The 16,309-nt window shown below is 33.9% G+C and overlaps 1 protein-coding gene across 1 annotated transcript in view; it reads left to right on the top strand.

The window, feature by feature from the left end:
• The window catches only part of TECRL (trans-2,3-enoyl-CoA reductase like), a 111,293-nt gene that overhangs the window by 52,641 nt on the left and 42,343 nt on the right, over positions 1 to 16,309 (top strand). Inside the window, exons 3-4 of the mRNA XM_004419101.3 lie at positions 10,311 to 10,355; positions 15,286 to 15,389. Coding sequence (XP_004419158.1) covers positions 10,311 to 10,355; positions 15,286 to 15,389 — 149 coding nt within the window. The remainder of the gene's footprint in view (positions 1 to 10,310; positions 10,356 to 15,285; positions 15,390 to 16,309) is intronic.

Raw genomic sequence — 16,309 nt, 5'->3', positions numbered from 1 at the left:
GACCAGTCCAACATAGACGGCAACAAGACGAAATAACATTAGATAGTAAACTCTGAGGATATGCATTCCACAATGAGAGTGGATAAAAAATATTTTGGAAGAGCATTTATTAGCAAGGAGGATTCCTAATATATTTTCATGCCCCCAATTTGATGGGCTTGGTGTGAAGAATAAATACCAGTTGAAACAATATGCAGAGAAGTTTCATGTTAAAGCAAGAAGATGGAGGGATTTTTTTGAGTGGAAGTTGATTATCTAGAAGTTTTTCTGATGACAGACCATGAGTTCCCTAAAGTACTCTAAGAGGGCATGGAGAGGTGAATGATCAGGTCTGCTTAGTGGTTGTGCAAAGCAAAATTGGGAGAAGTGACATTGTGTTCCTGGATGCTCTGGGAGACTCGAATAGCTAATGGTATCTAATGTAAGTGGGAATGTAGGCATGATGATGAATCCTGGTAGTTCCTTGGAAGTATGGTGGGTAATTAGGTGAACAAACTGATTAACACTGGTTATAAATGTAAGCCAGTGAGGATAAAGTAGTTTGGTTGTACTCTATGCGCTCTTCATCCTGTTCCACATTATTCTTACATTGTGCCTTGCATTTCACTGTGGAATTGGCTTGTTGCTTCATGCCTCTTGCTTTCATACTTTTTTATTTTATAATTCTGAATATTTGTTTCGGCAGCTTTTAAATTTTCCATTTTTAGAACCATGTCTGTTTTCCTACAGAAGCCTTGCTTTGCGATTGCAGATGATACAGTGTTATAGCACTCTGTCTTTCTTACTTGAGCACTTTGTAACAGCAAACTTTCTAACAGATGCATTTTCTTTTCAAGGTCAGCAAAATGATACACATTGGTTGTTGCTGGTTTCAGTGTTAAAACTTTTTGTTGTTGTTGAGGATGAGATAGGAAACGGTTCTCTTATTTTTCAGATACAGAAGCACTATCACACATATCATTTCTTACTGGCTCCCTTGATTCCATTTTAGCTTGATCACTTCATTATGTAGGCGGCATTTATAAGTCTGCAAAGAAATGGTTTACAGGGAATAAAACGGCTCATTTAGTTCTAGTGAGGTACTGTACTGAATGAATCATTTAGTAGTAAGTCAGTAGCCAGTATTTTAGTCCATCAAGGAAGAGTTTTGGATAATAATACTTGATGTTTATTTCTTATGAAAAGGAAACAAAATTCATGTGCCTAGTTTTTTTGTTCAGACTTGTAGTCTTCTACCGTTTGGAAAGGTTATAACAGTACTAAGTAATAAAGCAATATAACCAATGTGATAATGCCATGAACACAGGATATTCTGTCATGCCATCACGTTTCCTATGTAGCATTCCATTCCCTGGTTGACATTTCCTGCCCCCTAATATTGTTTTGTACACATGAGAACTTCCCAGTGGAGCAGGGCTTTTGCCTGACAAGAAACGAGAAAGTTGTGCACATCTTTAGATGCCAGAACAAGGAAAATAGGTGGAAGTTAATAAGGAAAAATATGACTCCATAGAAGTATGAAGTTTTACTAATAAAACTGTTTAAGAATTTTTAAAAAAAATCCTTTAATCAAAATCTGAGATTAATCAATATTTCTATATTTTTCCTAAATTATACAAGTTATTCAGAATGCTTTAAATCCAAAGAATACATTCCATTTTGTATATTACTATTTTCCAGTATTTTATCTTTTTTGTATATGTATATAAATTATTATCACATATGCACATAAATTGTTGTTATCTTTATCATTATTATTATAATCAAATTATATACATAGTCTGCTATTTTATATAAAATTATCCACATATATGCTAGTTTCTTTGCTCAATATTGTTTATTTCATCTGTTAGTCCTGGAATCAATTTCTTTTTCTCCAAGTTGATCCTTGGGATGTTCATCTACTAATACAAAGTTTCTGTTGAGTGTAAGAGTTGTCAGTCTAATAACGTCCTTATATTACATTTTCTTTAAAAGATACTCCATTTAGAAGCTATTTGGCCAATACCATTTATTGTTGTTATTTAGAAATCTGCTAACAGTCTAATTGCCATTCATGAAAACTTGAAAATATGAAAATGTAGATGCAATTAAAGACTCTGGATGAAGTTTTTTCTCTTCAGAGAAGATTTACTTTTGCTTCCTTGAGCAGTAGGGCTGGACTTTGGAGATGACAGATCACTGTAATACAAGTGGGTGTTGAGATAATTCAAAATTTGGCTTCACTCCTTATAAGAACTGGTCTATTACTGGTTTGTCCTTCTTTTGTGATACAAATTGAAATATTAGGCTTTTCCCAGTGCTTCTCCTTGATTGGGCATAAAGTGTGCTCTTTGTGTTCCCTTAGGCTTGTGAGTCTGTGGAAAGCCTTGCTCAGCTGTCTCTTCCAATATCAGCAGGTATCCCTAGGGGAGTGTGGCTCTAGTTGCTGGACTCTGCTTTCTGGGCTTCCCTTCCCCCCAGATCTTGGCTTCATAATTCTTCATTTTCTTAATCACTCTATGGCGATTTTGATAAATTATTTGGCCGCACTTTTTTCGTTGTCTTCAATAGGAGGTATGGGGTGGAATACATAGTTTACCATGCAGTTAATGGAATTATTTGCTTGTACTTTTGGATGCCTAATATATGTTATATCATTCAATTTTAGCCCCTATTTCTTTTAATCTGTTTTTTATATTTTCTTTATCCTCTTGTTTCTAGTTTCTGAGTAATTTCCTCTGGTCCATCTTCCAGTTGCATAATTCTCTCTTCTAACTGGTCTAATTGGCTATAGCATCACTCTATTACATTTTTATTACCAAAAAAATAAATTGTTTTGGTGCTGTCCTGGTGGCATCGTGGTTAAGCTCATGCATTCCTCTTCAGTGGCCCAGGGTTTGCCGGTTGGGATCCTGGGAGGAGACCGATGCACTGCTTATCAAGCCATGCTGTGGTGGTGTCTCATATAAAGTAGAGGAAGATGGGCACGAATGTTAGCCCAGGGCCAATCTTTCTCAGCAAAAAAAAGAGAAGGATTGGCAACAGATGTTAACTCAGGGCTAATCTTCCTCACAAAATAATAAAATAAAAATAAATAAATTGTTTTATTTCTATAAATTTTAATTGCCATTTTGTCAAATAATCCTCTGAATGTTTATAGTGCTGTGTTGTTTTCTCATGTTTTTGATTCTTTATTTTATATCTCCAATAATCTTGTTTTTTTCTTGGAAGATTAGCCCTGAGCTAACATCTGTTGCCAATCCTCTTCCTTTTGCTGAGGAAGATTGGCCCTGGGCTACCATCCATGCCCATCTTCCTCTACTTTATATGTAGGACGCCTGCCACAGCATGGCTTGATAAGTGGTGCGTAGGTCCGCAGCAGGGATCCGAACCCGCGAACCCTGGGCCACCAAAGCAGAACGCATGAACTTAACTACTACGCCACTGGGCCAGCCCCACTTCAATCGTCTTGTAATAAATTTAGGTAATAAATTTTATGAGACTCTTCATATATATGATGTTCTCTGGACTTATTCTTAGGCTTTGAACATTTATTGTACTATATGCTGCATTTCAAATTATTTTTTTAAGTACTAATGATGAGTGAATTAATTTGACTTTTTACACCATAGCCATATTTGGGGGTTTATTTGCTATTAATGTGAATGTATTGAATCATGATCATGGGAATATAATTTCCAACCAAATAAAATTGTTGGCTATGGAAAGTCACAGAGCTTATTATCACTAAATGGCATCCAGCAGCAGTGTTACTTGCTATTTTGATTTGTTATTTTTAGGAAAATAACATATCTTCTAGAAAGTTACATTTACTTCAATGTATGTATTTGCAATATGCACACACAAACACACATATTGGAAGGTAAAAGATTCAATGTATCTTTTAAATTTCCCACATATATTTTTCATCTGACCTTTCCTATTTTCTTCTAATTAGTCACATATTACCTGTTAATAAAGGCTCTTCCCATGATCTCTCTTTTCTACAAAATACTCTAATACTTTTCCAGTCCTTTGTCATCTTTGACTGCTCTGAATTACGTCTCCTAAAAATGACACTGTACGTTCATTTGCATCATTCTGCATCATCAGTTGTTTTCTCTTTAATTTGTAGAACACTGAAGGATGGTAATCACGCCATACAGATGCTAAAATACATCAGTGGGCACTTAGTAGGTAGTAAATATAGTGTATAACGTGATAGTGTATGTCTACTCCTACATAAACAAGAAGACAGATAAATGATCATTTGTTTGGTAAACTTGCAATAAGTTGGCATGTAGAGCTGCTTCACAGATTAGGTGATATGGACAGTGATATAAATCATTAAAATCATTTAGAATCTACATTCTTTCTCTTTTTTTTTGGTCTTTTAGATTTGGTACTGAAATGTCTAACTTTCAAAGACAATGTGCTTAACAGATAAAGATGAGATGAAACAACAATTTAAAAACCACGGTTAAGTCTTAGAACAATCAAGGAACTGAGAAATAAGAGTGGCCACATGTATTGTTTGTCCTTTTGATTCACTTATTATTGTTTTTCTTTTACTCCTCCTTGCCATGCCATTTACTGATTGAAACCAATCAGAAAACATGGTATATTAGAAAGTTCAATAAATTGAACATCGAGAGTTTTGGGTGCTAGCCCAGGCTTAGCCATTAAATCATTTAGGCAAATAATTTCATCATATGCATACTTATCTTTCTCATTGTTAAAATATATGATTAATAGTAGATATGTTTCAAAGACTTTTAAAGTATGAATATTCTATGATGAAAAATTATCTTTCTGCTTATTATGCCTAATAAGCATTATGCATATTATGCATAGTAGTTTATGCTTATTATGCCAATCATTTTTCTTAATTTAATCTAACTAGCATTAAAAATATATATTAGGATGATGGACAAAATCTGATGAAAAGTTTCAGGTATTCTTTTTAAAATAACATGGAATGAAATACTTTTTTGAAAAGTGATAGGTATCTTAAGAGTTTTTCGGTCCACCTTCCCACGAAATACAGGAATCTGTGCTACACTTTCCTTTAAATATTCACTTTACACATGTCTGTGAGAGAAAACCAGTTGTTAACTACTTTTAATTATAATGAAATTCTCACCTTGCACAAAAGTCTTCCAATTAACCCTAGGGCTGTTCTTTTGAATAATCTTACCATTATTCCAGTTAATTTTTCCAGCCTTTAAAAATTACTTTATTCTTCCTCTAAATCTCATCTTCTTTAGATAAAATATATACAATGTTTCAGACTCATCTCATGAAAAGTAACATTTCAAGACAAATCACCATGCTTGATGTTTCCTATGGATGGCCTCCCATCTGTTATCTTTCCTTCAAAGTATTGAGTCTAGAAGTACATGCAAAACTCAGATCTGGTTTCATGAAATTTAAGCACAAGGAGACTATTACCATCTCTTTTCTGGAAAATTAATGTCTTTATTTTACCTAGTGCTTGTAGTTCCTTTAGTTTGCTCACATTACATTTGGTTTATTTGCTTGCCTGACAAGATTATCCTGAGTTGAGATGCCATTTGAAATGCACCTAGCAACTATTAGGCTCACAATTGTTTTTTAGTTACATTTGCAATTGTTTTGGATCATTTCAGGAAGTTATTTTAGATTAAATCAAGTTCATTTTATGAGTTTGAGACTTTTAAAAAATATTTCTCTCCTCTAGGATTTTAATGGCCTCCTAACTATGTTTATTTTAACATTTATATTATTAGTGACATTTCGTTTGGTAAGAAAAAAGCCTACTGAAGTTGAGATGCACTGTCTTTGCTTCACAATTTACTATCAAAACTTCTTCATCAACTATTGGTGATAGCCTTCTTTTATTCATTTTCATACAGTGAATGCAATTAAGAGATTTTGCATTATATTAACTTTTTGTACACATTCAGTTTATGTTAGACTTTATTATTCTTAATGCAATTCTAAGATATAAATGATTCTTTTGTATAATATCTGATTATGCATTCATCTATATATGTTCTTTTTCCAGTTTTTACCTTTTAACATTAAAATGAAGCTACAATCTTATATATACATGTATATCCTCATATATATATATATATATATACACACACACACATATATTTGAAAAGAAAAAGTGACTATGTATACTATATATAAACATGTATTATATATATATAATATATATACAAATTGTTCACTTTTTCTTTTCAAATTGGTTATTGGAAATAATAATTGATATACCTTAAATTTATTTAAATTTATTTTTTGGGGCTTTACTACCTAAAGGTTTTGTTGACAAGTACCATATTTATCTTTCTGATCATTTAGAATCTATTTCCTAATATCTTGTATATATCAATTATTTAGAAAACGTGGGCCTTCTTTGCTTCTTCATCTCTGGAACTGTTATCTCCCAGATTAGCCTTGAGTGCCACACTTGTTTCTAGTGACAGTTCTCAGTGAACAAATATATTTATGTTCTCCTACATGAAGTTCTGGAATCTTGAGGAACTGAACTGAGCCATGTAGAAACTTGTAGAACACTGTTTTACCTTTTTTTCCACTAAACTCTTGAACAGAGCCAGCTCTGCATAGCATACTTCTTGGAACTCTATTCTGTTTCTATTTACTCTTCATCCCATCTTACCACACCAGCCACAGAGAACCAGGATGTAAACAACAAAACTTCATCACCATTTTCTTTCTCACTGAAATCTCCATGGTCCATTATGAAGATTCCATGACATTAATTAAGTTTCTTTAATTTAATCCTTAACTGCTCTCAGAACTTCTCCTTCCTGGTAGGATTGGTGACATCAAGAAAAGGCAGGGGTTAGGGGACAAGTTTTACCTAGAATTTTAAATGAGGAAGTCAAAGTTCTAGATCATAAAGGATACTAATTATTTCTGAAAAAATTTCTCCAGTATTTTTTCTTCTAAAGTTCTCTTCTTTTAGTAATAACATGGCACATAGGTTTCAGTTAAGTATTTAATATCATTTGCAATCAAGAACTATCAATAATAATTTTTAATGTCTTACAAACTAAACCATTCTAAATAACTTAATCTATATATGCTTTAGTCTGTATGTCCTGACTACCAATTGGCTCTATATTTTCATATACGCAGAGATAGAATGTATGCCACCACTAGGTCAAGAATAAAACATTTCACTTGTCTATTGCTGACTTTTAGCATTACTAAAATTGAATCTCTGGAAACACAAGTGGTGCATTTTAGGTAAAATTTATACTGTTGACCAATATCTTATGGGAGAAATTCTAATCATAATAAAAATGATGGCAATTAACATGTTCTTAGGTTAAAAGAAAGCAAGGGCCGGCATTTGGTATATGTACTTGAGTGAATATGGTTTATAACATATTTTAGATGATTTATAAACAATATAATTTATATTATTGCCCTCCTCCTTAATCATTCAAAATTAGAAAAAAAAATCTTTTTGAAGAAGTAAAATATTTAAACCCTTCCATCTGTTTTATCTTAATAGTATTTAATTCAATAGTTAATGCCAATTTTTTTTTTTTTTTTGGTGAGGAAGACCAGCCCTGAGCTAACATCTGATGCCAATCCTCCTCTCCTCCCCCACCGCCCGAGGAAGACTGGCCCTGAGCCAACATCCGTGCCCATCTTCCTCCACTTTATATGGGACGCCGCCACAGCATGGCTAGACAAGCAGTGCATCAGTGCATGTCCGGGATCCGAACCAGTGAACCCTGGGCCGCTGCAGTGGAAGGCGTGCACTTAACCGCTTGCGCCACTGGGCTGGCCCTGCTAAAACCAATTTTTATGTGACAGCTCTATAATGCATAGTTTTAGGAAATTAAATATATATATATTTTTAGACCCAGGGATTTCACGCTTTTTTGACTATGATTCAGAATAAGAAATGCATATTAGTCTTATAAAAACACAAACGTATTTATACAATTTAAACTATTGAAACTAATATTCAAAAAACAATACTTAACTTGTCTATCTATAATTTATTCCTATATATTGTATCCAGTACCATGACAATCCATTTCTCCTCTATTCAATTCAATTTATTTCTATTCTCTTCTATTCCTCTCTACAATTTTGAGAATAACACAGTAATTCCATTTTTCAACTTACTGATGGGTTACAACCAACAGTTTGGAAAACACTACCTTATTAAAATAAATATATTTGAATTACATGCAGACATTACTTATTTAGAATGTTATTACATAATGATACGAACTCTTCCAATTATCAAGCAAAGAATTCCAAGGCATGGTTAGAATATGATAGGAGCTATACAAATTTCAACATCTTAGATAATTTAAGATACTGGCAGATGCCTTAGATTTATTACATAGTCATAATTCAGCTGTGAGCCAGTTGTCCAAGTTCAGTGTACTCTGCATTATAAATAATCTTCTAGACTGTTCATACATGTTAAAAATCCTTATGCAACATATGTCCTTTACCCTTTATAAACTGTCTTTTTTCTGTCACTCTTCTAGCCTAATCTACCTCACCCCTACAAGCACAGAGCATTTCAGCAAACGTGTGTTTTATTCTTTGAAAAGATGACTGAAACTCATGTAAAGGCTTATATAGGCAGTTAATAACTCTCTTTCACTAGGACAGTGTGCAAGGGTCACAACCTATAGATGCCAAGTTTATTTCATAAGTAGATTAATAGTTTATCCACAATGGGAGAGTTGGAAGGACATGGATTTCCCTGAAGGTGTTCAGAGCTTCTAACTTCTCTGATTCATCATTGTGAATTCAGCCAGTATTCACTCCTCTAGTTCATAGACAGATCTATTTGCTTAGAATGATAGAGTTAGTTTTGTATTGACATTTCTACTGTCAGAGGCATCATAAAGTGCTATTGGAAGTGATGTCTTACATGAATATTATTAAAATTGACAGAATTTGACAGCTTATGCACACTCATTATAGGTGCTCAATGACTATTTGTCAAATACAGATGGATTCTCGTAAGGTTTGTATTTTCTCCAATACCCATAACTGGAAACTCAATTAAAACTGTAGAAGTCTCTGTTGCATTCATTTGCATCATGTCTTCTTTGGCAGCAGATTTTCACTTTGGGTAATAAGGACAGCTATTTCTGAATATTTTTCAACAAATAATGTTAGCATATATTCCAGACCAACAAATGGCTATATAAATAATCATAATTGTATTAGTAAATACCAAAACAAAAGAAAAATAGTCTTTACCTGCATATTTTCTAGTTAAAAGTATCAAATGTCAGAATTAAATACTTGTGCCTTCCTTGTTTGCCATGCTATTACTAAATTTTGTTTAGATATAGTCTTAAATAGCTTTTAACTTGTGATTACACTTTTTGACTTATGAGTTATTTCTCCATGAAAACTTGCGTGTATAAGTTGTCTTTTTGAAGTAAATTTAGAGATAAATGATTGCAGTAGTCTAGTTATGTCACACTATCATCACTCAGTGACACTTTAAAAAGCAAGGTTTTGAAAACAAAATATTTGAAAACAAAATTGTGGAATATTCCTTTGACAATGCTCTTCTTTTAATTTATTATTTATTAAGTTAATATGCTTAAAATTGGACCTCAAAGTTAAGAATTAAATTTTCAATAGAGACTTTAAAATAATAACATACAATGAATTGTATTAAGAAAAGAATTATATTCAGGAAATTGTGAACCAAATTTTTTGTTTTGGCAATATATAATAAAGATGTTTTGATTTGCCTATCCAGATAGAATTCTTTAGTAACTTTTTATTGCTAATGGTAGTATAAGTAGAAGATATTAATGATGTTTCTGCTATGATCAATACACCCATAATATTAAAAGTCAATAATACATATTACTCTGATAGAGTGCCTTACTCCTGATACAGAATAACCCACTTTCACATGCCAATATTATAAATTTTAGATGAGATCAAAGTTCTCCAGTTTTAAATGAAGATGTTTAAACTTTTTATTGAAGAATAACTTACATAACGTGCACAAGTCATAGGTCACATACCATGGCACGTATCCACAAATCAAACCCATCTACGTAACCAGTCCCCAGATCAAAAAGCAGAAAATCTCAACTCCTAAAGCTCCTGTTATGCTTTCTTTCAGAACTATATACCATTGCTCCTGGGCACCCTGCTGAGGGTAACCGCTATCTCCTTTTCTGACATTGAATAACCATTTCATTCGCTTCTTAGGATCTAATCTGTCTTCCAATGGAAACTACTAGACTTTAAAGTGTGTTTACACTTGTGCTGACAATTAAATGTTATTATTTTTCATTGAATAGGTCCAAAGTGGTACCCTTCCCGAGTTGGCCTGCAGCTAGAACGTGGTAAGAACCAATATTCACTGGTCTATTTATTTAATTTGAAATCCCTTTTCTGTCGTCAATCGCTAATATTCATTTATCTCTTACTAAAATGGCAGGCACTGTAATAAGTGGCTCTAAATATATCATCTCATTTGATCATCCCAGCAAGCTAGTGCTCCACTTTTATGGATGAGGAATTTTAGCCTTAAAGAGATAATTTTCACACATTCACTGTCAGTAAGTATTGGAGGCAGGATCTGAACTAACATTTTTCTGTCTCTAAAGCTTTTACTGCTGTATTTCCTCATTCTGCTGACTCCTAATTTATTCTCAGGGATACAACTTAGCTCTTTCTTCCTTTTTTTTTGCAGTTGTAGAGCAAAATGAGTGAGGTAAGGAGGAGCAGAAATGAATGAATTTTAGGGAGAAGATTATATCCACTATTAAGCCTCGAGTTTCTCAAAATTTCAAATTATTCTCCATTCAGAAAATTTATAAATAGATACACTTAAAAATGGGTCCTGCTAAGAATCATTGTTATTGACATTACATCAACTTAACCTTAAATTTGGACTTGTTAAGCAAAAGCTGTGGGTAGAATGTAAATTTTGGAGGAATACTTAGTCAAAGTCCATAACAGTAAATCTATGAGAGGAATCTTTTAAGGAATTTCAATCTCTACATTTTTCATACAATGGTGAACTGCATTTTTTTCTGGTGCTTTGGCTAATATTCAGGCTGTCATTTCTCAGATATCACATTCACTTAAGGACAAATGATGATTTCCTTGGATCTGTCTAAGATGTTGTGTTTGTTCTCAAATTTCTATCTTAAACACTCCGTCTTTCTCTGAGACTTCTGTGTTGAAACCATAGGAATCCATGGCATTCATAGAAGTCACACTTTCTTGATGGTCTCAAATTCTTTCAAGCTCAGATGTTCAAGAAAAAATTCCCATCTGGCTAAAGTTTAAAAGAGAAGAATCATTATCTTGTTTATTTTAGCCTCCACAGGGCTTAGTATGTACCAGGTACATAAATGCCTTTTCAACACATGGATGCTGAAATAACATAAAATGAAATAGTGGTGTTGTTTTTTGCACTTGACTCATATAAAGAAGACTCTGAGAATGCCACAGACATCAATGCCAAATGTAATTGCAATTTGAAGCACATGGTAAATGACTAGGGAATTTCTGTTAGTTCAACCTTTCTGGTGAATGTAACTTTTTACTTTCCTCTCACATTTATTTACCTGGTTGAGTGTACCAAGGCGTGGTCTGAATAAAGTGTAGCCCTGTTGGTGTCCTTGGATAGGCGTGTAATGATGTATTTGAAAAAAAGTCAATTAATTTAGTGAGGTAAGCAGGGTATGGTGCAAAGAAAGGGTTATTTGGAGTAGCTTGGAATTTTAGACCTGATCCTTTTACTTATCTATCTATAGAGTCTTCTTCTGTAAAGTGGAGCCAATAAAGAATCTAATTCATGGTTTAATAGTAAGGAAAAAAAACTAAAGACCAAAAGAAAAGCAAAGCCTGAATATTTACATATATTTGCTGCCAGAATATATTTGCTAGAATGATTGTACTATGAGTAATGACATCATGTGAATTTAAAGTCTTTTACAGTTTCCTCGCACAAAAAGACATCATTAAAACATAAATAAAATAGCAAACATTGATTTTTATGGGTAAAAAACATTCATTTAGCTCAGTGGTTCTGCTGAGCTGGGCTGGGCTTGGCCTTCCTTGGCTGGGCTCACTCATGCAGCTGCACTCCAGTGGTGGATTGTTGGATGGCCATAACTGCAGCCGCTCCTCTCTGCTCCATGTGGTCTCCCATGCTTCAGCAGAATATTCTGGGCTTATTCTTATGGTGGAATCAGGGGTAGAGCAAATAAGCATAAGGACTCAAGAATTCTTGTGGCCCAGGTCTGGAACTGGCATATGATCCCTTGTCCCCACATTCTGTTGGCCAAAGCAAGTCACTAGGCTAGCCCATATTCAAGGGGTGGGGAAATATACACCAATTCTTAATGGGAGGAATTAAAAGTCATATTGTAAATGGTGTGATATGAGAATGGTGAAGAATTTCAGCCATTATTGCAATAAATCCGTCATACAAACTGGTAACTAAAATCTGTTCTTACATTCTACCGTGATTAATATATTTCATAATGTTCTGGAAGTACAGGGTTGAAGTTCTAATTCTTAAAATCATTGGATTTCTATAATAGAAAGGCAAAGAATAGGTAGAGTTGGACCTTCTCTTCCCATCACTGTTCCAACCATCCACACCTTTTATACAACAGTCTTGACAAACCCCTAGGTTTAGAGGTATGCATCCCAGTGTCTGGCTCATTGTTGGAAGGAAATACCCAAGTAAGATGTTTTGCTTAAGTTAGTTTGGGCAGGAAATTCAGGGGCCTTAAATGGCTGGAGCAAGATATAGAAAGAGATGGCATGGGCTCCTGTTAGGCATGTTCTCTTGGCCCTACATATTTCTCTCCCTTTGAAAAAGGACAGAGGCACGGAAGACCAATGACGGGGTCTCTGAACTGAGTCTAAGAGTGGTAAGATTAGTGATATGTCTGGGTTCTGTCAGATTGTTTTATCCAGTGTCATATTGATGGGACCACATTTTAAAAACACGATGCCAATGCTCTCTTCCTTGAAGTTAGCAAGGGTGATAGAGGAGTAGAAACGAATTTCCTCCCCAAATGTGTCAATAGCTGTACGTTGGAACATTTTCAGCACACATTTAAGTGGTACAAAGCTATCAGAAATTTTTGTCCTTATTAACATTTCTCGTTGTTATACATGTTGTCACGATGACATTACTGACCATCCAGATGTCAAAGTCTTTACCTCGGTCCACGTTGCATTAGCTTCCATGTTACATTTGCATTTGCTGTGTAACACATTACCACAAACTTAGCAGCTTAAAACAATGCTTGTTTATAAGCTTGACGACACAGTATGGCTGGATTCTCTGCTCAGAGCATCACAAGGCTGGAATCAAGATGTTGGCTGAGCTCAATTTGTCGTCTGAGCTCAATTTGTCGTCTGAAGATTCTTGAAAAGATCGCACTTCCATCTTCATTCTTGTTGTTAGCACAATTCACCTTGCTGTGATTGTATGACAGAAGTCCCTGTTTCCTCACTGGCTCTCAGTTCCTAAAGGCCTTTCTCAGTTCCTAGGGGCCACCTGCATTACTACTTGCCATGGGGCCCTCTCCATCTTCAAGCCAGCAGTGATACAGTGAATCTTTCTAGTACATTGAATCTCTGAATTCGTCTTTCTGACCTCTTCATGCAAATTTAAAGAACTCGTTATTAGGCCCACTTGGATATTCTCTCTTTTGAAGCCATATAACTTAATCAAGGAAGTAGTAGCCTATGATATTCATATTGGATTTATCAAATTACTATCTTCAGTATTAATAGATAACAATTATATATTTTTATATTACTTTAAATTAATTTAAATTTAATTTATCTATAATTATAAAATGATGTCTTGGATTCTGAAAATCATCTAATAATCATCATAAATTAACACTTTACTATTTCTTTCAAAAATAGAGAATGGAATGACAACTTTCATGATTGGGGATAATATAAATCACAAATAGATTAGCATAAAGTGTAATATAAATAAAACAAGAACAACGACAGCAACAGTAATAGCATTATGCTTGTGAGATTCATCCGTGTTGGTACATGTAGCTCTAGTCCACTCATTTTTCTGTCTGTATGGTATACTTTTGTTTGAATGAGACAAAATTTCTTTATTCATTATCTCATTTATGAACATTTAAGATTTTTACAAATTTTTTTTGCTGTTACTAATAATGCTAAAAAGGACATCTTTGTACGTATCTTCCAGTGCACTCATGCCAGACTTATCTAGTGTTTATTTTTAAGAATGGAACATTTCCTGTATGTGTCTTCTAAGACATCAATTCTGTTTATTTTCCTCCTATTTCCTGAGAAACTCCTTCTCAGTATTTGTTGTTTCTCTTATTACTTGGAAAGCTTGAAGTGCTAGAAAGCTCAGTCTCAGTTTCCATTCTCCTCTTTTCAATCTCAATACGTATAAGAATCTCATCAAGCCCCATGGCTTTAAACATTAATGACTTTCAAATACTTACAGACACATCTACCAAACTGCTTACTTGACAGCTCCTACCTGAATGGCTAATAGATATCACACGCATACTCAACACACTCTAAGCGAAATCTTAATTTTTACCCCCAACTCCTGCTCTTTCCTCAGTCTTCTTTATGTCAGTTAAGGAGATTATAATACCTTTATCTCACTGAATCCTCTCCTTTCAAGTTGAACCTGCTCTATGTCCAAAATATATCCAGAATCGATGCATTTTTAACATTTCCACCAGTGCTGCCTTAATCCAAACATCAGACCTTGCTTGACAAATTTTGAGTTTCTCCTAAGTAATCTCCTTGCTTTCCCTTTTCCACACAGCATCCATAGTGATCTTTTAACAAGGTAGGTCATGCCATTCCCTTGGTGCTCTGCAGTGACCATTGAAATTCATCTACTCCAGCCAATTTACCCTATAATAAAATCATTTAGAGAACAGTTGAGATCTATGTCTATGACACTCAAAATTATACTTTAAAAATACCTTGTAGCATATTTGATTATGATATTATGTAATATTACATTTTTTCAGAACATAATAGGATGGTAGCTAGCGGTAATTTGTACTTTTAGATAGCATTGGGAAACCATTGTGCATTTGAAAATTTTAGATAGATATATTTTATAAAATATGTTTATTCATATTTTATTTTACCTTAAAGATTTATTGTACATTGAAATTTCTATGTAAAATACATCCTTAGCTTTCACTGGTTTCACATTAAAAAATTATTTCTGATTATGCTTTGAAATTGTATTAAAATAATATTTCTTTATTATTTAAGGTGGGCCTTTTTTGAAGGACTACATAACCATTCAAAGTGTTGCGGCCTCCTCCATTGTCACACTCTATTTTACAGATCTAGGTCAACAGGTCAGCTGGACTACAGTAAGTAACAATTTGAAATGCAATATACATGTTACATTTTTTGATGAGAATAATTTGTTGACAGAAGGACAATTTCTATCAAATAAATTCATAGTGAAACAAAATATTGTACTGAATGATATTTTAAGTTTTCCATTCTTGCTATGATTAGTGGCCAAAATTCCATTCAAGAATTGGAGCAATGTAAATACACAGTTGAAAGAAGGAAGATAAATTCCTTTTTAAATATCAACCTGTCCTATGACTGATGGCCCCATTTCTGCTTCTCTTATGCCTTGTCAGTAATACAATATTTCTTCAGCTTTTCCTTCTAAAATCCTGGGGATAATGAAGACCCTTTTGACATTGGAAAGAGGGGAAATAGAATATTCAATAAAAACTGTTCCAAGGCTGAGGGAGGACATTTTGGAAACTGAGAATGAAGTAGTGAGACTTCTTTGAGTTTGGGGAAAGGGGCGTTCTTTTGGCTTGCCTTGGATGAGGAGCTTTCAAAGTGTTGGCAACTGAATCCAATGGCATTAGAAGAATGAAGACTACATTAAAAGACATGAGGGACTAAAACACAGAGATAATGCTTGACACTATTTCACAAGTACTGAACTATTCATGAGTAAAGAAACAGATAGATGGGATAGCTTCAGTAGCAAGAGGAAATACTGTGTGATATTTAGTGACAGGCAGTGAAAGAGTTAATTTGGTAAATAATTTTGATACCGATATACAAATAGTGCAATTATTCTATTTTCCAATTAAACTTATTTTATTTATCTTGTTTAGTTTTTCAAAGGTTTTTTTTCTGATTACATTCTATTGCATATTTGTGATATGATTACTCTTTTAACATTTTCTGTTCAAAATGGCTTTCCTTTTTGCCAGCATTAACAATCATTATCATCCATAGTGCTTTGAGTTTTCCCTTT

This window comes from Ceratotherium simum, chromosome 8, assembly GCF_057802395.1.
Source record: "Ceratotherium simum simum isolate JZ-2026a chromosome 8, ASM5780239v1, whole genome shotgun sequence".
NCBI lineage: Eukaryota > Metazoa > Chordata > Mammalia > Perissodactyla > Rhinocerotidae > Ceratotherium > Ceratotherium simum.
The sequence above is the reverse complement of the archived record's forward strand: the minus strand, read 5'-3'. Positions and strand labels throughout refer to the sequence as shown.